Here is a 21598-nt window from a genome sequence, read left to right as displayed (position 1 = left end):
CCTTATGTATAATACATGGAGATCATATCCCCCCTTATGTATTATACATGGAGATCATATCCCCCCTTATGTATTATACATGGAGATCATATCCCCCCTTATGTATTATACATAGAGATCATATCCCCCCTTATGTATTATACATGGTGATCATATCCCCCCTTAATCACCTCTTCTTAAGAGAGAATAAATTCAGTTCCTCTAATCTTTCCTCATAGCTGAGCTCCTCCATGCCTCTTATCAGTTTGGTTGCCCTTCTCTGTACTTTCTCCAGTTCCCCAATGTTCTTTTTGTGAATTGGTGCACAAAACTGAACTGCATATTCTTTAAATCCCACACTTTCTACATGGAGTGAAAACAAAGTATTAATATGCTGTAATAAACGCTGAGTCACACAGATGTCAAAGTACAAAGTATTTCCCTGCAGTCTTGTACACTTCCGACACGTATCTTCTGTAGCAGAGTGAAGGAAATAAGAACAAGAAGAGATGGAAGGAAAAAAATTAAAACAATGTATATTTTTATTTTCAGGGAGTCAACACTTGCGATTCAGTTGAATACTCCAGGCAAAGCATAAATTCATAGTTATTCTCTGTTAAATATAAAATGTACGTTTGACACTAAAAGATCCACCACATCACGGTTGGAGAACATCATGACACTGCAGCAGGTAAGTCATCACAAGCCCTATTTGATCTTCAAAAAAGATGACTTGAAATTTTGCTGAATTCAACTGGATCCATCTGTAGGGAAAAGAATGGAGAACAATTATGAGAAATGTAGATTTATTATCCATATCATAAACATTCCCAAGATTAGAAACTAGATGAGCAGAGTGGTATATTCAAAAAGACACAAAAAGGCTGTCAACCAGTAGACCAGGGGTCTCCAAACTGCAGCCCGAGGGCCAGATATGGCCCTTTGCTACCCATTATCCAGCCCTTGGGGCACTCTTCCTTCCACTGAAACCAACAATGGAGCAGCACTTCTTCCATTGAAACCAATGATGGTGTACTATTCTTACCACTAATACCAATGATGGGGCACTACTTCTACTGGCCATCAACCCTGAGGCCATGTTTATTCTCACTGATGCTAGGGCCAGGACATTTTCTATCCTCACTGGCCCTAATCCGGCCCTCCTAAACTCTGAGGGACAGTATACTGGCCCTTTTTTTTAAAGTTTGGAGACCCCTGATGTAGACAGTTTTTGGCTTCCTCTGTTTCTTTGTGATTGTAAAGGCAAACATTGTGTTAAAAAAAATAACAAACAGTTTCATATTTACCTGCTCTGTGCAATAAAATTGCATAGAGTGGCCCTGAATCTCCTCTACTTGGGTTCCTTGCCTGTGATCCTGGCTCCTCTTCTCTGGCTAGTGTCCCTATAGGAAGCTGCTTCCTTTGGGGGCACTGGTTCTGGCTCTCTCTCAAGCCCTGCTGCCTATGTCCATAGACAATGACAGCGGAGCTCAGTTCTGCCCTGGCTTTTATTGACAGCAGTGGGAGCCAATACCTCTTGCTGCCTCGGCAAAGCCTGTGAGACCCGGAAGTAATGGGAGAGAAGTGCTGCAAATGGGCACAGTACTGGATGAAATGAGGACATGCATTAAAAGCTCTCTCTTTATTAATATGTTGTTAATTTTTTTTGTATATCAAGCAGTTTCATATCTGAATGCGACTTGGCATCAGCCACTAGCAGGGCTCAGAGTAGAACAGGGGGAAGCAGCCCAATTTGCCATTCAGTTATGCCCCAGTGCAAGGAGCATGCTAATAGTAGGAGAGAGCAGAGTGGCAGAGAGATGAGCTAATTGGTGTGCTGCTTCTTCTTCCACTGTCCAGTCCAGGCTGGGGGAGTGACAAGACATGTAACTGTTACTTAGCTGCAATGGAAAAAAACCTCAGGTCTCCTCCCCTGCCAAATAGGGCTGTGTTGTATGGCAAAGCTGTGTAAATCTCAGGAATGGCTGGACAGAAATGCAAACTCTTTGGCAGGTAAAACAGTCCCCCATACAGTGGGGCAAAAAAGTATTTAGTCAGCCACCAATTGTGCAAGTTCTCCCACTTAAAAAGATGAGAGAGGCCTGTAATTGGCATCATAGGTAGACCTCAACTATGAGAGACAAAATTAGAAAAAAAAATCCAGACAATCACACTGGCTGATTTGGAAAGAATTTATTTGCAAATTATGGTGGAAAATAAGTATTTGGTCACCTACAAACAAGCAAGATTTCTGGCTCTCACAGACCTGTACCTTCTTCTTTAAGAGGCTCCTCTGTCCTGCACTCATTACCTGTATCAATGGCACCTGTTTGAACTTGTTATCAGTATAAAAGACACCTGTCCACAACCTCAAACAGTCACACTCCAAACTCCACTATGGTGAAGACCAAAGAGCTGTCTTTTAATACTTTTAATATCACGTGTTATACATATCTGCTCTGTGCAATGGTACTGCACAGAGTGGCCCCGAACCATCTCTTCTGGGTCCCCCAAAGGAGATCTAGTCTTCTTCTTCTTGGTGTGCCACCACAGAAAGCAGCTTCTTATGGGGGTACACCTGCGGGCTTGCTCCCGAGCCAGACTATGTGTATCTGTAGACACACACAGCCCAGCTTGGCCCCACGCACCCACAGGATTTGATTGACACCAGTAGGAGCAAATGTCTGACACTGCTGCCTCTCTGTCCTGTGAATGCAGGGTAAGAAAAGAGAGCCGCTAGAGGCATGTACAGTGCTGGATCGAGTAAGGACTCCGGTGAGTATAGGGGGAATGAGGGGGTTATACAAACACAAGATATTTATCACCTTAATAAAGATAAAAAGTTTCTGGTTTTGGAACCATTTAATTTTTTTGTATATATTTTCATGTTGTACCTATTATGTTCAGGACTGAAAAAATGAAAAATATAACAAATGTTTATCTTACTACCCATCAGGTAAACATGAAATATTTTATATTAAACTATTTCCCTGAAAGCTGGTTGAGCTCTGGGCTCATTATCATGTGTTTACCAGACAGTAAAAAAAAAATCTCAAAAGTTGTTTTAAATCTGCAGTTTTGACAAAACTGTAATACAGGCGATCCTGCCATGTATGTCCTTGTATAGGCACTTCCTGTTGGAAGGTGACAACTGTCTCCCTATTGTGTTTTTGCACTGTCACCCTGTCATGTGACCCTGATGAAGACTTCAAGGAGCCATGCTGACCAGGGGCGGACTGACCATTTGGAAACTCGGGCACTGCCCGAGGGCCCGGGGTCAGTAGGGGGCCCCATGAGATGCCCCTGGTACCTTTTTCATAAGCTTTTTTGAGTTTGGGCAAGGACACGCGCCCCATGATCCCCTATTTCCCGGGGGGCCCCATGAGTTGTCAGTCTGCCCCTGGTGCTGACACGCTTAGTGCAGGCGTGGTACACTTCTGTAACTAACAGGAAGCTTTTTTTTAAAAAAAACAGCAGTATGACCATTAGGGATCATTCATACGGGCAAAGAAAGCCATGGGAGTCAGAGGTGTTGTGTACAGCTGCCTGTACAGATCAATGACAGGATGTGGCTGTAGGCTGGTAAACACAGATCTAAGCATACACATTAAATACATGTGTGTATGTATATATATATATTTCAGGTACTTATATAGCACCATCAATTTATGCAGCACTTTACATATATATTGTACATTCACATCAGTCCCTAACCCTCAAGGGGTATACACTCTAAGGTCCCTAACTCACATTCATACATACACATACTAGGGCCAATATAGACAGGAGCCAATTAACCTACCAGCATGTCTTTGAAGTGTGGGAGGAAACCAGAGTACCTGGAGGAAACCCACACAGGCACAGGGAGAACATGCAAACTCCAGGCAGGTGGTGCCATGGTTGGGATTTGAACCGGTGACCCTAGCACTGCCAGGCAGAAGTGCTAACCACTTAGCCACTGTGATATATATATATATTTGTCAAGAGGGTGGGTATAGTCAACATACGCCTACCATTGAACCCCAATGATCTCATAGCAGACTGAACACAGAAAAATTATCTTGGCTCCTTAGTTTACATAATTTTACATATTAGTCACTTTGGCTCTGGAACATTTTACCCCCCTTCCTGACCAGGACAATTTTTTGCAGTTTGGCGCTGCACTACTTTAACTGGTGAAAAGAAACAAAATTTATATAATTTTTCTCACACAAATAGAGCTTTCTTTTGGTGGCATTTGATCACCACTGGGTGTTTTATTTTTTTGCACTCTATATGAAAAAAGACCGAAAATTTTGAAAAACAAACAATATTTTCTACTTTCTGCCATAAAACATGTCCAATAAACACATTTTAAAAAATCTAATTCTTTTATAAATTGTGTCCAAAATGTATTTTGCTACATGTCTTTGGTAAACAAAATGCAATAAGTGTATATTGATTGCTTTGCATGAAAGTTATAGCGTCTACAAACTATATGATGTATACTGGAATTTTTGTTATTTTTTTTTTCATACTAATGGCAGGGATCAGCAACTTATACTGGGATCGTGATTGTACGGCGGGCAATCTGACACTTTGTGGGAACTAACTGCCACTGACATCTCTAATGACACTAATACGGTGATCAGTGCTAATAATATACACTGATACTGTACTAATGACACTGGGTGAAAAGGGGTTAATATCTAGGAGCGATCAAAGGGTTAACTGTGTACCTAACAATGCTTAGTGTGCTGCTTTTACTAAGGCATGTGCCGGATTTTATACCCTGCTTTGCAGGGAAGCAAACACCGGTACATCCTAGCTGTCAGGACAGAGCTCTGTGTTTACATTTACAGAGCTCTGTCCTGTCAACTGCTTTGCCGACCGGCAATCAATCATTGGCCAGGACCCGCCAACTGGCTTGTGCTGTAACCACTCACAGCACAGCCAGGTGGAGGGCACATATGCCCCGCTACCCGAAAGAGCTGCATCACATATTAGATACGTTATTCAGAGCAGGGATGCCAAGCTGCTGCTGTACATCTAAGCCTCCATTCACACAAATGTGTTTTTTAGTGCTTTTTGCAGAAACGCACTACAGTCCATTTAACATGGGTTCCTATGGAACACGTTCACATCTATGATTCTTTTTTTGAGCTGCTGTGTTTTTGGAAAGAATCAGGGACTTTTTTAAAAGGAAAAAGAAGCGTTTTTGCTACATAAGAGTTCAATGAAGAAGCTGCTCAAATGCATGGTATTGCGTTTTTGCTGAATTTTGATTTCTATTCTACCCAGTAACAAAAATTCCACTAAAAAAAAAAAAAAGAGCTGAACAAAATGCAAATCGCATCCAAAACACGTAAAAAAATGCATCAAAAATGCAGAAAAAAGTGTGAAAAGCACAGCAAAATTGACAAAAAGCAAACTGCAGTGGTGTGAACAGAGCCTTAGTGATACAATCGGCAAGCAGTTAAAGTAGAACAATAGGCAAAACTTTTTTCTTTTCATTTTAAAATAGAGTCGGGGAGGGTTTTTTGTTCCATCTGCATCCCATTGGGAAGATTTGCATCACTTTTTGTCCCACAGCCAAAACAGGAAGTGAGAGGAAATCCCTGCAAACTAGGGGAATCCCTTGAGGACCCCAAGGTCACTAGAAGTAGGGTCCCCATTGGAAGATTTCTCCCTCTATTACTGTTCTGGAATCAACCCAAAATTTGGGATTTCCTTTTACTTTCACTTTCGATTAATCTCTTTAATGGGGACACAGCAATAAAAAATGAGGTGTTCTAATCCTCTCCACTCTGACCAACAATAGAAATGTTGCCTTTACTTATACTTTAAGGTATATTAGGCCACCATATTGCCGTATGTGCTGCATTTTGAAAGGATTTAGATGGTGTGCACAGAACACGCCTGTCACACTTTTTTCACACTGTGCTGCGACTTGTATATGATAACACGCTTGATTTGAAAGCATTGCTTTCTACATATCCCTGTTTGTAATGTGGAACACAAGCTAACAGGACCAGTATGAACAAGACCTTGCAACATCCAAGAAAAAACAATAACTGTTGATAGGTTATATTTGCTGTTCTATCCCACATGGAAGAAAGATATATTTGAAATATATTTTAAAAATATTCTTCCCAAATATATTGACATATATTTGAAATACTACAATTTTGGCTGTATTATTTATATATATATATACACACTGCATGTTGAAATGCATTTTTTATATATTACAAACTATATGAAAAATATTTTTAAAAATATATATATTTTTAAATATATCCTTCAGATTTTTTTTAACATGTAAAAAAAAAAACATTTTAACATATATTTGTACATATATTTGTAAAAGGGTTGGTGAGGAGAACTTCAGTCAGTTTGACCATCTCTACTGCGCTGAACCAGAAGCATTCCTGATCTGGATTCAGTTGGACAACACCATGGCAGTGGCATACATCTATCATTAAGGAGGAATTAGAATTCTGCCATGGCAAGTTAGGTAGATCAGATCCTGTCCTGGGCAGAACTTCACACTGCAGCCTTGTTGCCCATGTACATTCCAGATGTTGAAAATTGGCAGATGGACTTCCTCAGCTGGCAGTGCCAGGACACAGAAGAGTGGTCCCTATGGATGGAGGTTTTTTAAGGATCTATGACACAGGTTGGAGAAGCTGGATGTGGAACTGGCCTCCAGGTTCAACAAACCGGATGGGTATGTCTCCAGATACAAGGATCCTCTGGTGGAAGCAGTGGCTACTCGTGTGGCTACATGGGATCATTATACCCTGATCAGGGGCGGACTGACCATTTGGAAACTCGGGCACTGCCTGAGGGCTCGGGGTCAGTAGGGGGCCCCATGAGATGACCCTGGTACCTTTTTCATAGGCATTTATGACTTTGGGCAAGGACACAGGGGCCCCATGATCCCCTATTGCCCGGGGGCCCCATGAGTTGTCAGCCTGCCCCTGGTGTGTGTATATATATATATATATTCAGTATATATTTATTGAAATATATATTGAATATGGCCAAAATTATAGTATTTCAAATATATGTCAATATATTTGGAAAGAATATTTTTTAAATATATTTAAAATATATTTTTCTTCCATGTGGGATAGAACTCTGCATTTTTTGCGTACTTCAAAAACATGAAACAAATTTCTTCCTCCTGAACACAAGCACGGGAAGACCCCAACTTACCCGTCTCCTGAAGTTTTTTCGAAAGACAGAGGAACATGAAACCCAGGAAGAGGAAGACAATACCAAGAGCGAAACCTAACCCACACAATGTGTTCTCCAGTACATCGGAGGGAACGGGGTAGTCCGGAACTAGAAACAGAGATTAAAAGTGAAGTTCAGATATAGAGATGGATCTGACTCTACATGTACAAGTGAGAGTTCCTTGATTTTTAAAGGGACAGACAGAAGATCGTTTTGTAAAAAAGTGTAACAGTTGGATAACGTAGAACTTAAAAGGTGTCAAACGTTCTCTAAATTCAGGCGCCTAATAAAGATAGTTGTAATAAAAATGTAAAATAAGGATTTGATTTTTCGGGTGAGGACATTTGGGCTCCTAAGACATGCCAATGGCTTCTTTTATGAAGAGTCCAAAGAAGGGTTTTCCCCAGAGCAATAAAACATTATTGGGGGGGGTAATTCTAATTTATTTAGGAATTAAACTCTACAGGATTTCTAATCTAATCCTAATCCTTGTTACAACAAATGAAGCACCTAGCATGTCTTGCTTCTCTGCTCAATTGAATAGGTGGCAACAAATATTTGCATGGCTTCAGTTTATTGAATGTGGACATACCGGGGTTAATTTATTAATACTGGAGCATGCAAAATCTGCAGCAGGTCTGCATAATAACCAATCAACTTCCAGGTTTTATTGTGAAAGCTTAATTGAACAAACTGAAATTAGAAGCTGATTGGCTACCATGCTGAGCTGCACCAGATTTTGCACTCTCCAGGTTTAGTAAATGAACCCCACCATGTCATAAGAATAGCCCATGCTTTAAAGAGTAACTCTTCTTTTGTTGAGAAAAAGCCTTCCCCTCTGAATGATCCATCTACAATGTAGGGATTTTAACAAACTTTGCAGATTCCTTTCGTTATTCTGAAGCAATAGCGGTTTGTTTTTCTGCAGATAAGAGGAAGAAGAGAAGCGCCACCTAAGTGCAGTAGTAAAAGTAATTTTATTCAAAAAGTGAAACAAAAACTCAGTAGTGGAAATAATTGCTCATCACAAAAGAAAGACACCGTCGCTCTTTCCCGTCCTATAGGAAACGCCTAGCCATTGTGGATGGAAGGAATGGAACCAGGATGCCGTGTAGACAGACACCCTTGAAGACATCTCCAGAGCCAGCTTGGAGCGTACACATGGGCAGATGTGACGTCACAATGGAAAAGGACCGATGTTACAGCAGTTTATGCACTCTGAGCTTACTGCTCCTTCTACAGGTCTCTTGGAATTTTTTTTCTCGACAAAAGTGGAGTTACTCTTTAAAGCATGGGCTATTGTCATGACATGGTTTGTCCACATTCATTATACGGAAGGCATTCCCCTTTGTGACGTCACATCCGCCCACGTGTGCTTTCAAAGCTGGTATGCAAGGTGTGACAGTTCTGTTCATGAAATGTGACTTTGATGTGACTTTAAACTCTCTGGAACTCATGTAGCATCAAAGTCGCATCAAAGTAGTGCAGGATCCTTTATGTGTCCAAAGTCGCATTTTTGGGCTAATAGAAAAGTATGACAGTTCCGTTCATGTAGTGCAACTTTGATGATGCAACTTTACACTCTCTGGCAGTCATCTAGCCCTTAATCCTAACCCTAACATTTCACCCTAACACTAGCCCTTAATCCTAACATGTGACTTTTGACCAGTGCTCGTCCACACGAAACGCGTCAGAGTGGAGCCTAGCCGGTGACGTCACGCCGCCCCGCACCTCGTGGAGGCCGGCGGCCATCTTTGTTTCTGGGATACCCTATGTGAGTTGATTTCACTATGCTCTAATAAAAGTTTATGAACCTACTACACTATCAGTGCTTTTTTGGGGTGGGCTGTTTGGTCGAGCCCCCCCCTTTTCAAGGTGGATATCTTGTTTGAGTGTCCTAGTCTGAGGAGTCTGGATTAGCTTTATGCCAACTATTGCTGGATGTCTGGTGTCCCCCTGCTGGTTAGAGGAAGGTGCATCCCTACCAGAGTGACAGCCTGCTAGATGACCCACATTGCTTCAGCCTTCTAGTACCAGGAGTGGTCTAACAACTCAAATGCGCACATTATGCGCTTTCTGGTGAGTGCACAATATTTACCCACCTTTGAGCACGGAGTCGACAACTTTTGCACCTTTTTACTGGGACAATTGAACCATTATCTGAGGACGTTGTTTTCACTTTAAGCACTTTAGCCACCACTCATCTTATTTGATTTTATTCATATTCATATTTTATCAGATTTATGATTCATGAGTCATCTCTTTTTAGCGCTGCATATGTTATTATTATTTATAGTGTGAAGGTTTGGGGTTTGTACCTTTTATGCCAGCTGCTTACCATTTATCTCCAAGCGCTCGTTAATTATTTTACTGTTCTGATATACTAGGGACAATTTAGACAGGAGCCAATTAACCTACCAGCATGTCTTTAGAGTGTGAAAGGAAACCGGAGCATCCGGAGGAAACCCACGCAGGTACAGGGAGAACATGCAAACTAGAGGCAGGTGATGCCGTGGTTGGGATACATTGGGTCCTTTATACCTATAACAGAACTTCCAGTTGTAGGTTCCAGATGTACTGACACTGAGAAGGCTAACTGTCCCTTTCCAAATAAATAATTATAACTCGGTATCCAAAACAATCATATCCCATAAAACCTATACCAAAAGGTCTTCCTTTCACCCTTGAAAGTAACAATCAGTGAGATAACCCTTTTTAGTGCTCTATAGTGTACACATTTAATCCTCCAAAAAATGAATAAAAGTCCATAAAAAAAATTCTACAATCTTTAATATATCACCTTTATGTATCCTTAAATAATAAAGTCAATCAGAAAAAATTAATCCAATAGAAAAATTAATAAATCCTTCCGCAGAGCCCTCCGTATAGCTCCAAAAAGGACGTGCACCTCAAAACAAAAGAGAACTCAATAGTGCATTATTTATTATTTAAGGATAATGCACTATTGAGTTCTCTTTTGTTTTGAGGTGCACATCCTATACCAGCAATGGGCAAACTACGGCCCGCGGGCCGTATACGGCCCGGCGGACCTTTTAATCCGGCCCGCGGAGCGTGATACTGTCAGGATGGCTGTCAGGATGTGTGTAGGCGGGGCAGCGTGACGAACGTGAGGGGAGCTAGGCTCCTCTCACAGTCCGCCCTGAAGACCGGAACGGAGCGGGAACACGGCGAGAGGAACGCGCGGAGCAAAGGTAAGTAAATTGACACAGGGGGGACTTGGGGACTTAATATGGGGGATGAATTAATATGGGGAATGAATTACTATAGGGGGGATGAATTACTATAGGGGGGATGAATTACTATGGGGGATGAATTACTATGGGGGATGAATTACTATATGGGGGATTAATTACTATATGGGGGATGAATTACTATATGGGGGATGAATTACTATGGGGGATGAATTACTATATGGGGGATGTATTACTATGGGGGATGAATTACTATGGGGGATGAATTACTATATGGGGGATTAATTACTATGGGGGATGAATTACTATGAGGGATGAATTACTATGGGGGATGAATTACTATATGGGGGATTAATTACTATGGGGGATGAATTACTATATGGGGGATTAATTACTATGCTTACTATGGGGGAATATTACTATACTTACTATGGATGACACATACACATCATTCATCTACTCTTGGTCCGGCCCCCGGGTCCAATATATGAACCCATTGCGGCCCTCAAGTCAAAAAGTTTGCCCACCCCTGTCCTATACGGAGGGCTCTGCGGAAGGATTTATGAATTTTTCTATTGGATGATTTTTTTCTGATTGACTTTATTATTTATGGACACATAAAGGTGATATATGAAAGATTGTAGAATTTTTTTATGGATTTTTATTCATTTTTTGGAGGATTATATGTGTACACTATAGAGCACTTAAAAAGGATTATCTCACTAACTGTCCTTTTCCACCCTTTCCCCCAACCATGCCAGCCATGGCTTGATTTATGTGACTATGACATCAATCTCTTTAGTGAGATAATAACACTAGCCAGTTGGGGTAGAAGAGAAGCGGCACAAGATAGTTGACCTAGGGGAACAGCAAGTATAAATCGGACACTGATGACCACAGATTACTTCATAAAGGTAAGTCGTCATCAACAAGCTGAAATAATATATAGCATGACTGTTATACTGACCCCAGTATTTGACGATAGTCCTGTTATCACCCGCCACTTGCACAGCACAGGAATAGATATCATTATAGTAAGGGGTGATGTTGAGGTAAGAGAAGGCCTGGAAGCTCCCATCAAACATGGCGAAGTATCCAGGGGAGACTGGCTCTCTTGACAAAACTTGCCCGTCCTTCCTCCAAGTGATGGTCAGTGCAGGGGGGTACACGTCACTGATGAAACAGATCAATGTGTTGGGCTTCCCGATTCGGAGGGGATGTGCTGTGAACACCATCGTATGAGTACCACCTAAACATAAAGCATAGAAGATGAAGAGCTGTTTGTTTCTGCATCCTTGGATCCATTTTGTCTGAAATTCCTGCTCTTCCACTACAAAAATGGTGCATTCAGGGTAGTTGTAGAACAGTAATAGGAGTAAGAACTTGGCCGTATGTCAAGAGTGATTCTTTTTTCCCTCTCAATGAAAAAACTAAAGCATATCATGTTTCATGATGGAAGAGGCTTTCATGCTCTTATGGCACCAAGCAATACACAATGCTTCCCCTAGCAGATTAACAGCGGTCATCTTTGCTTAACATACTATATATCCAGTGTCAACATATAGCTAGTTGTTGTTGACATTCTATGACATTCTCCTAGATTGTAAGCTCCCAGGATCAGGGCCCTCTGTTTCCTCTTGTACCAAATTGTATTGCAAATGTAATGTCTGCCTTCATTTTGTAAAGCTGTGCAAACTGTTGGTGCGATATAAATCCTGTATAATAATAATAACAATGTATAGAGAAGTTAGATTAGCCATTAATAGTTAAAGTGGTTGTAAAGGCCGAAGGGTTTTTACCTTCCTGCAATCTATGCATGAACGTAAAAACCCTTCTGTATGCTTCCCCACCCCTAATACTTACCTGAGCCAATCTCGATAAAGCAATGTGCACAGGATCAGTGGCTCTCCCGGGTCTCTCTCTCTCTTCACTGGCTGAGACAGAGCAGTGGGGACCATTGGCTCCCACTGCTGTCAATCACAACTATAGAGGAGGAAGTGGGGCTGAGCTGCACTGTGTGTGTTTTATAGACACAGAGCGCAGGGCTAGAGAGCGACCACACACAAGTGACCCCATAGCGAGTAGCGTGGTATGGGGACAATTGGCAGGGGAGGGGCCAGGAGCACCAGCAGGGGACCCGAGAAGAAGAGGATCAGAGCTGCTCTGTGCAAAACAATTGCACAGAGCAGGTAAATATGACTTTTTTTTTTTTAAACTGGGCCTTTAAAGTGGTTCTAAAGGCTGAAGGGTTTTTACCTTCATGCATTCTCTGCATGACAGTAAAAAACCTGTGTGCAGCAGCTCCCCCCCCTAATTCTTACCTGAACCCCCAATCAATTCAGCAATGTTCACGAGAGCCTCTGCTCTTCAGGGACTCTCACTCCTGATTGCCTGAGGCAGCAGCGGGAGCTATTAGCTCCCGCTGATTTCAACCACAACCAGTGAGCCAATCAGGAGAGGGAGAGGGTGAAACCGAGCCACAGCTCTGTGTGTGGATACGCAGAGCCTCAGCTCAGGAGCGTGCCTGCTTGGGTGCCCCCAGAGCAAGCTGCTTGCTCTGGGGCACTCAGCAGGAGGGAGGGGCCAGAAGCTCCAGCAGGGGACCTGGGAAGAGGAGGATCAGGGCTGATCTGTGCAAAACCTTTGCACAGAGGACGTAAATATGACATGTTTGTTATTTATTTTTTTTTTTTAAGACTTTATTATCACTTTAAAGTAGAACAATTTTCCTTCTATAGATTCCAGCCACCCTCTTCGTAGTGTATTAAATAAAAAAAGTGCTGCTCAGTCCTGAAAGAATGTCCACCCCCTGCCTCTGCTGCAAAAAGAAGAGGAGGCTCCTGTAGGTGACGTCACCAGACCAGCTATATGACGGCAGGTACAAGTTTGTATATTATTTTTATTGTTATTATTATTATTATACAGGATTTATATAGCGCCAACAGTTTGCTCAGCGCTTTACAATATAACGGGAGACAATACAGCAACAATACAGTTCAATACAAGAGGGATAGGAGGGCCCTGATCCTGGAAGCTTACAATCTAGGAGGGAGGGGTATGTTTTGTTTTCATTAATAAAAAATACCAGAAGGGCTTTGGGAGGTGATGGTAGAAAAGTGGGTGGGTAAACCTTTGAGTTGCACTTTAAAGCAGATCGCCCTATAAAAGGAGTTTTGCTTTAATAGAATAATAACAATAAAAGGAATAATACAAGTGACCCACCTCATGTGATCTGCCTAACACCTAATTTTAGTCAGCAATAAAAAAAATCAGCACAGGCGACATTACTTACTATCAATGGGATGTGTCCCTTGTGCTGCTGGCTCCTGCTTTAGTTGAAATCTTCCTCCTCCAGCTGCCCCTACCCATGCGGCTCTAATCTTCTAATGCCGCAGAGGTTAATAGATATGTGGGACCTGTCATGTGCGCTCATCGAGAGTGCTAACTACATCCATCCTTTCTGACCACCTACTCCATTCATAGAAGCCATACTATACGATCTATAAATGGAGGATGGGCAGATGAATGAAAGGTCTCCCTTCTCCATTCATAGATCTCTTTTTTTATTCACAGAAGCTGTAGTATGGTTTCTATAAATGAAGGATGGGACCAGGGGCAGACTGACCATTTGGAAACGCGGGCACTGCCTGAGGGCCAGGGGTCAGTAAGGGGGCCCCATTAGATGCCCCTGGTACCTTTTATATAGGCTTTTTTGAGTTTGGGCAAGTACACAGGGGCCCCATGATCCCCTATTGCCTGGGGGCTCCATGAGTTGTCAGTCCGCCCCTGGATGGGATAGAAAGGGCGCTGTCAGCATGCACTGATCAGCAGCTGCGAGCAATTGGCTGCAGCCCCTGATCTACAAAAGTTTCCCAACATTCCCATTCAACAAAAGTGGATTGACTTATGTCAAACAGGAATGGCTACTGCTGAACTGGCCAAATATCGATTCACAGGATGAATGTACATGCACTTTCAATGTGTGAATTGCTATGGGACACTATTATAACTACCCCTCTATGTGTTTTTTGTCTGCCTGTATTGAGGAATAAAAGGAAAAATTGACTTCAGAAGCCCATATACACTCTTGGATACGACTAATTATTAGACCCAAAGAACATGCTGCCTACATGCAGCCTACAGGACAGTATGGACACTCACCTCTGGCTTCCGGCATAATGTCTTTTAGTCCTTCAGTTAAAGCATCAAGAAGGTTGCTACAAAGAAACAAATTAGCTGAAATGTTCGCTGCACTAGGGAAGGCTTGATCGCTCCATTGGTCAAAGTCATGAAGCCAGGCGGAGGAGGTCCGATTGCTGAAGTCGTAGCTGAACATTTGGTCCTCATCAAACATCTTCAGGAGCCCCGGGGCCGATGTTTTAGGCTGACAGAAGAGCACCTGACTCAACCCATGGTCAGCTAGGAGACACAAAAAGAAGGAGGGGGCACAGGCAAAGAAAAAATGAAGTGATATAAAATTAAGATTAGTAAAAACTTTCTGAGTTCAACCAACCTACAAACTAAAGCAATTCTAAAACAAATCAATAAATCTCATATAAGCAGTAGCAGGTCAATATAAATTCATAAGTTGTTTTCAGTTTTTTTTAGAACATCAACTTTCATTAAAATAATCCCTGATGATCCTGCCATGAGGTTCAGGCACTTCCTGTTATTGGGTGACATTTACTCTCATTTGGGCTCCTGCGTTGTCACCCTGTCACATGCACACCTGATGGAGACTACAGGGGGTCATACCAACGCACATTATGTAGACCATTGATGTCACTATCAGAAAGATGGTCCAGAGCCACCAAGTGCAGGGAGTGTTTGAGTGGCTTCTGACCTTTAGCCTGGACTGTGAGCTGGCTTCATCAGCTTGGTCTTTGTGCTGGGAGCGTGCAGGGAGAACATTGACTGACCACTGATACATACATGCAAACCCACCCTTTGCTGCTGTACATATGTGTTGGACAGTCATAAAGGGGTTAATATGACAAATTATAGTGCTTGTCCTGGTGACTTTCATCCTAGCAACCATGCTCACAAGAGTCTCTGCAGCTCACCATCATACAGCTACCATATTATTCTCTGTAAGCTTTTGACTATTAAACTTGACCCTGATCATGTGACCACTGTGACAGCTAATCACAGTAGTCACGTGATGGGGCAGTCCTTTCCGCCCCCTGGGTGTAAAGACCCTGGGCGTGGGGGCTTGGTAGGAAAGGGGGTAAAGAGACCCTGTCAGTCTCCACAAAACAAAAATCCTACTGGAAATGACCTGCAAGAGAAGAGCCATTATTCACATTTATGCAACAGGCCGTGTCTCTGACTTTCCTTGTTTCATCATTCTCTTTGGCATTAAGAACTTCTGTGAGTGTCCCCCACTGTACTTTGTCATTTCATCCTCTGACCTCTAGGTCACTGATGAGTCCCTGGGCCCCTGATGGGTCCCTAGGTCACTGATGAGTCCTTATGTCACTGGTGAGTCACCAATGAGTCTCTAGGTCACAGATGAGAGAGGTTACTGATAAGTTCCTGGGTTTCTGATGAGTTCCTAGGTTAGTGATGAGTCTCTAGATCACTGATGAGTCTCTAGGTTAGTGACGAGTCTCTAGCTCACTGAAGAGACCCTAGGTCACTGATGAATCCCTAGATCACTGATGGAACCCTAGGTCATTGATGGATCCCTAGGTCACTGATGAATCCCTAGGGCCACTGATGGATCCCTAGATTACTGATGAATCCCTAGAACACTGATGATCCCTAGATCACTGATGGATCCCTAGGTCATTGATGGATCCCTAAGTCACTGATGGATCCCTAGGCCACTGATGGATCCCTAGATCACTGATGGATCCCTAGGTCACTGATGGATCCCTAGGTCACTGATGAATCCCTAGATCATTGATGAATCCCTAGATCACTGATTGATCCCTAGGTCATAGATTTAGTTCTGCTTTAACTATAACGTACTGCAACGCACAGCCTTTTGTGCAATGAGAAGCACTGCGTTAGGTGGCCCATTGAAAATAAATGATCAATGCAGGAAAAAAAGTTCCTACCCTATTTTTCCAGCACAGAACAATGCACACAGCATATGTGTGTATGTGTTGGGGTACAGTATACCCCAGGTGTGTAGCAGCGCACTGTAAATGCACTGGGATGCATATAATTTTGCATTTCACTGCACATCTACAACGTGTTGCAGAGCGTTGCATCAAGGTGCCTAATAACACGGCTCATGATGCCTGGTATGGCGTGATTGATCCCTAAAGCTGTTGACTAAGGGTTCATTCACACCAGCCCAATTGGACAGTGCATGGACAAAGCAATGTGCCTACTGGTCCAATTTGCACCATATGTCAATTTGTGTAATTTCAATGTATTAAAAATTAAATATTAAACAGAGAGATGTGATGTATTACAGCATTGTATTGCCCCCACAAAACCCACAGCAATGAAACATAACACAAACCTAATGGTATGTGGATGGGCCATGACATGACTCTCTAAGGCAGTGGACTCCAAATTGTGACCCATGGGCCCTTTGCTTGCCTTTATCTGGCCCTTGGGGCTCTGTTCCTCCCATTACTATGAGGCACTATTCTTCCCACTGACAAAAACAACGGGGCACTATTCCTCCCACTGATATAAATGATTGGGCACTTTTCCTCCCACTGACACCAATGATGGGACACTATTCATCCCACAGATACCAATGATGGGGCACTATTCCTCCCACTGATATAAAAGATTGGGCACTTTTCCTCCCACTGACACCAATGAAGGGGCACTATTCATCCCACTGATACCAATGATGGGGCACTATTCATCCCACTGATACCAATGATGGGGCACTATTCCTCCCACTGACACCAATGATGGGGCACTATTCATTCCACTGACACCAATGATGGGGCACCAGTGGAGTCCTTAGGGTTGGTGACACCCCCTCTCTCTCTGCCCTCTTTCTCCCCTCTCTCTCTCCCCCCTACCTACTACATGACACTGCAGTGCTGCCACTAGGATTGGGGGATTGCACACTGACCTGCTGCATACTCTGCCCACCCCTCCAGCTCTCCGTCTTCAGCACCTGTGGCAGGGATGAGGACCCGCCCCTCTGCTGAAACTCGGAGGAGGAGAGGTGTCCGAAGTGCCTGCCTCACTGTCTGTCCCCTCAATGCATGCTTTTTTCAGCAGCAGTACCTACAGGGACAGACTGAGCCCCTCATGGGGCCCTGCAGTGACCCCGGGCCCTCGGTCAGTCCTCCCCTGGTGGAGCGGGTCCAGTGTCACCCCCATGCAAAAGGTGTCACCCGGTGCGGCGCGCACCCCCCACACCTGCCTAGGGACACCCCTGTGGGGCACTCTTCCTCCCAGTGATACCAGTGATAGGTCACTACTACTCCCACTGACTCCAATGATGGGGCACTATTCTTGCCACTGATACCAATGATGGGGCACTATTCCTCCCACTAATACCAATGATGGGGCACTATTCCTCTTACTAATACCAATGATGGGGCACTATTCCTCTTACTAATACCAATGATGGGGCACTATTCCTCCTACTAATACCAATGATGGGGCACTATTCCTCCCACTGATACCAATGATGGGGCATCATTCCTCCTACTAATACCAATGATGGGGCACTATTCCTCCCACTGATACCAATGATGGGGTACTATTCCTCCCACTGACACCAACGATAAAACACTATTCCTCCCACTGACACCAACGATGAAACACTATTCCTCCCACTGATACCAACGATGGGACACTATTCCCCCCACTGATACCAACGATGGGACACTATTCCCCCCACTGATACCAACGATGGGACACTATTCCTCCCACTGATACCAATGATGGGACACTATTCCTCCTACTAATACCAATGATGGGCACTATTCCTCCCACTGATACCAATGATGGGGTACTATTCCTCCAACTAATACCAATGATGGGGCACTATTCCTCCCACTGATACCAATGATGGGGTACTATTCCTCCCACGGACACCAATGATGGGGTACTATTCCTCCTACTAATACCAATGATGGGGCACTATTCCACCCACTGATACCAATGATGGGGCACTATTCCTCCCACTGATACCAATGATGGGGCACTATTCCCCCTCCTACTGACTTCGTGTGCTATGTACTCTCTCTGACCACCAAGCCATTGGCAATATTTCCAGCTTCCATTGGCCACAGTCCGACCCCATTAAATCTGAAGGACAGTAAACTGGCCCTTTGTTTGAAGTCTGGAGACCCCTGCTCCAAGGGCTCATTCATACCAATTGGTATGGATTATGCTCCGGATAATGGACCAATGCTGGTGTGTGCAATGTTGGAGCGTTTCCTTACAACAATACTTTTTCAGCTTATATGAAATGTCCCAAAAAAACAAATCATTCAACTTTATACACAGCACCATTGCAATGCGCTGCAGCGCACAACACGCATTGAGTTGCTTGGTGAAAAAAGGCACACAAGCTGTCATTTTTACGCAATGCACACCACCGCACATGTATGGGAACAGGGCACATAAAGAACAATTGTTATTTATGTGTCCTTATATTGTACACATTTACACAATCTAGGCAGATTAACACAATTTAAGAGGTGAATAAGCCCCAATATTCTATTTAGCATTCTAACTTTAGGTGCATTGTGTGTGCAGGCCTGTACCTCCAATGGCCCCAGTTTAGTAATTACCCTCTTGCCCCTGTGCCACCAGCAGGGGGAGTGCTAGCAGCACGGCACAGATGATCCTGATTGGTCGCCGATATCCCGGGGTGAGCATGTTTCCAGAACTTGTTCCGCTCAGTGGTATTATTGGAGCTTCTCCAGCAGGAATCTTCAGGTCCAGTCCAACTTCTATTCAGATCCTGGAGGACATAACACGGGGATGAGCGCTGCTATCAGACGAGTCTCTTCCCATCCGGTTGGGTGACATCCAGAACTGAAGTGACTTGGAGAAGCTACGAAACGTCTTCAACATTACAGAACAAGTCCAGTAGAATGTGACTAACTACCACCAGCATTCAGATCCCAGAACAATGGAGTAGCCAATGTGATCAGCAGCAGCTCTCCTTCCCTTCATGTGTGCAGTAGTCCCCAATGTTATTCATAGGGCCTCATAGAGCTCAGCAGTCCAGACTCCGATATATTCTATAATGAAGAATTTTATTGTAGCTGATACAGTGGAACAAACTGCAACACCCATTGCTACATATTATACAACTTCTAGCCAATAGCAGAACTCCTAGCTGTTATGTCACTTGTTGCTAGGTAGACGTTTATTTGAAGTTACCACTAAACAAGCGTGTGCAGAATTAAAGCCCAACGAAATCTCTTCATTGATAACTGGGATGCAGCCAGGCTGGAAATAAATTCATATGCCTCTTGATTACTTAATTTTTTTTTTTAATTATTGTAAATTTTTATTAAAGGCCAAAGCCCATTTTTTTCAGAACAGAGTTAGGGCTCATGTACACTGCAGCTGATAAACTCACGTTTAGGAGCTTTTCTGCGTTTTTTTCAGCAGCCCCTGAACTCTCCCTAATGTCTTCCTATGTGTCCATGTACACTATGTCATTTACAGGCAGTTGAGTTTACAGTCGTTTTTTTTTAACGCACCAAACTTGCGTTCAGGAGTAGATTTTATCAGCGTTTCAAACACCAAATGCTTGTAAACGCGGTTAACCACGTTTATAAGCGTTTGCGTTTAGAAGCGTTTTTTAACTGTTCCATATCCAGATGCTGTCCAGAGCCTTTTTACATCGTCACAAATGCATGCAGAGCGTTTTCCATGTATTCAAATGGACCTGGTACACCAGCGCAGTCAGTTCCAGGTTTTGCGTGAAGGAAAGAATGGTAGAACGCGCCGCATTATGCTCATGATGGGATCCATAGTGAATACAATCAGAAAAGACAGGAAATCTCAACACATACTGCTCTCTCTGCTTCTGCTCTCTCTATTTCTCTCAAAATGTCTGAAATAGTTAATTTTTACTATTTTTCAGTGCATTCTGGGCATTTGGGAAGGTCTCCTGAGGTTATCTTTAACCACTTGCCGCCGAGCCCCTGTATAAATACGATGGCAGGGCGGCACGGCTGGGCAAAAACGTGTGTTTTGTAAACAGGTAGGGGGCGCGCATGAGGCGCGCCGCCGCCCTACCTGTCCCGCCAATCACAGCCGCGGATGTCAGTCGCCGGGTCACAGCCGGTCATTACCGGCTATGTCTCAGCGATCGGCGGCAATCGCTGACAGAGAGCACAGCTGCAGTAGCTGTACTTTCTGTCAGTTCCCCGACAGCTCCAGGACAAGCTGATCGGGACAGAAGAGTTTCTCTCTCCCGATCAGCCGTGTCCCCTGCAGTACACACCCCCGCCCCCTAGTAAAACACTCCCCCTCACACAGTTAACCCTTTCCCTGAAAAATAAACGTAACTACTTCCTCCCCAGTGCCATTAGTACAGTGTCAGTGTTTTGTTTTTTGCACTGATCACTGTATTGGTGTTACTGGGGATGTCAGTGACCCCAAGTCAGTACCCCCCCAGTGTCAGAATGTCCACCGCAGTCCCGCAGTCCCGCCATAAGTTGCTGAACCCGCCATAAGTCCCTGATCGCCGCCATAAGTCGCTGATTGCCGCCATTATTAGTATAAAAAAAACCCTAAAAATCCCAGTATCTTTCCCGCCATTTGTAAACGCTATAACTTTCACGTAAACCAATTAATTTACACATATTGGGGTTTTTTTTTAGCAAAAACATGTCGCAGAATGCATTTTGGCAGAAATTTATGACTAAATTTGATTTTTAAATTTTTTTTCCTGGACATGTTTTATAGCAAAAAGTCCAAAATATTGTGTTTTTTTCCTCAAAATTGTCAGCCTTTTTTTTTATAGCGCAAAAAATAAAAAAAAGCACAGGCGATCAAATACCACTGAAAGAAAGCTCAATTTGTGGGAAAAAAAGGATGTAAATTTCATTTATGTACCATATTGCATGACCGCGCAATTGTCCGTTAAACTAGCGCAGCGCTGTATAGCAAAAAAATGGCGTAAATTGCAGTATCTATACCATAGTTTGTAGATGCTATAACTTCCACACAAAGCAATCAATATACACTTATTGGGATTTTTTTTTACCAAAAACATGGAGCAGAATACA

The 21598-nt window shown here is 43.3% G+C and overlaps 1 protein-coding gene across 1 annotated transcript; it reads right to left on the bottom strand.

The window, feature by feature from the left end:
• Positions 1 to 503: 503 nt before the first annotated feature.
• LOC149440894 (class II histocompatibility antigen, M alpha chain) lies at positions 504 to 19621 on the bottom strand. Its single transcript, XM_089658003.1, has 5 exons — positions 19139 to 19621; positions 14574 to 14831; positions 11380 to 11661; positions 7180 to 7308; positions 504 to 743 (listed from the first exon to the last, which is right to left on the bottom strand). Exons 1-5 carry the CDS (start codon positions 19224 to 19226, stop codon positions 730 to 732), a joined length of 771 nt encoding a protein of 256 aa, XP_089514129.1. The 5' UTR covers positions 19227 to 19621; the 3' UTR covers positions 504 to 729.
• Between the last annotated feature and the right edge of the window lie 1977 nt (positions 19622 to 21598).

The sequence above is a fragment of the Staurois parvus genome, unplaced genomic scaffold (assembly GCF_062004578.1).
Source record: "Staurois parvus isolate SC_StPar_1 unplaced genomic scaffold, SC_StPar_1.0 ptg001049l, whole genome shotgun sequence".
NCBI lineage: Eukaryota > Metazoa > Chordata > Amphibia > Anura > Ranidae > Staurois > Staurois parvus.
The sequence above is the reverse complement of the archived record's forward strand: the minus strand, read 5'-3'. Positions and strand labels throughout refer to the sequence as shown.

Excerpts from the sequence above, each read along its gene's own strand:
- LOC149440894 (XM_089658003.1), bottom strand. The coding sequence starts at position 19,226 with ATGCTCACCCCGGGATATCGGCGACCAATCAGGATCATCTGTGCCGTG. Across the intron at positions 14,832-19,138 it reads GGTGGCACAGGGGCAAGAGG|CTGACCATGGGTTGAGTCAG; the intron begins GTAATTACTAAA and ends TGTGTCTCCTAG. Across the intron at positions 7,309-11,379 it reads GACTATCGTCAAATACTGGG|TTCCGGACTACCCCGTTCCC; the intron begins GTCAGTATAACA and ends CTCTGTTTCTAG.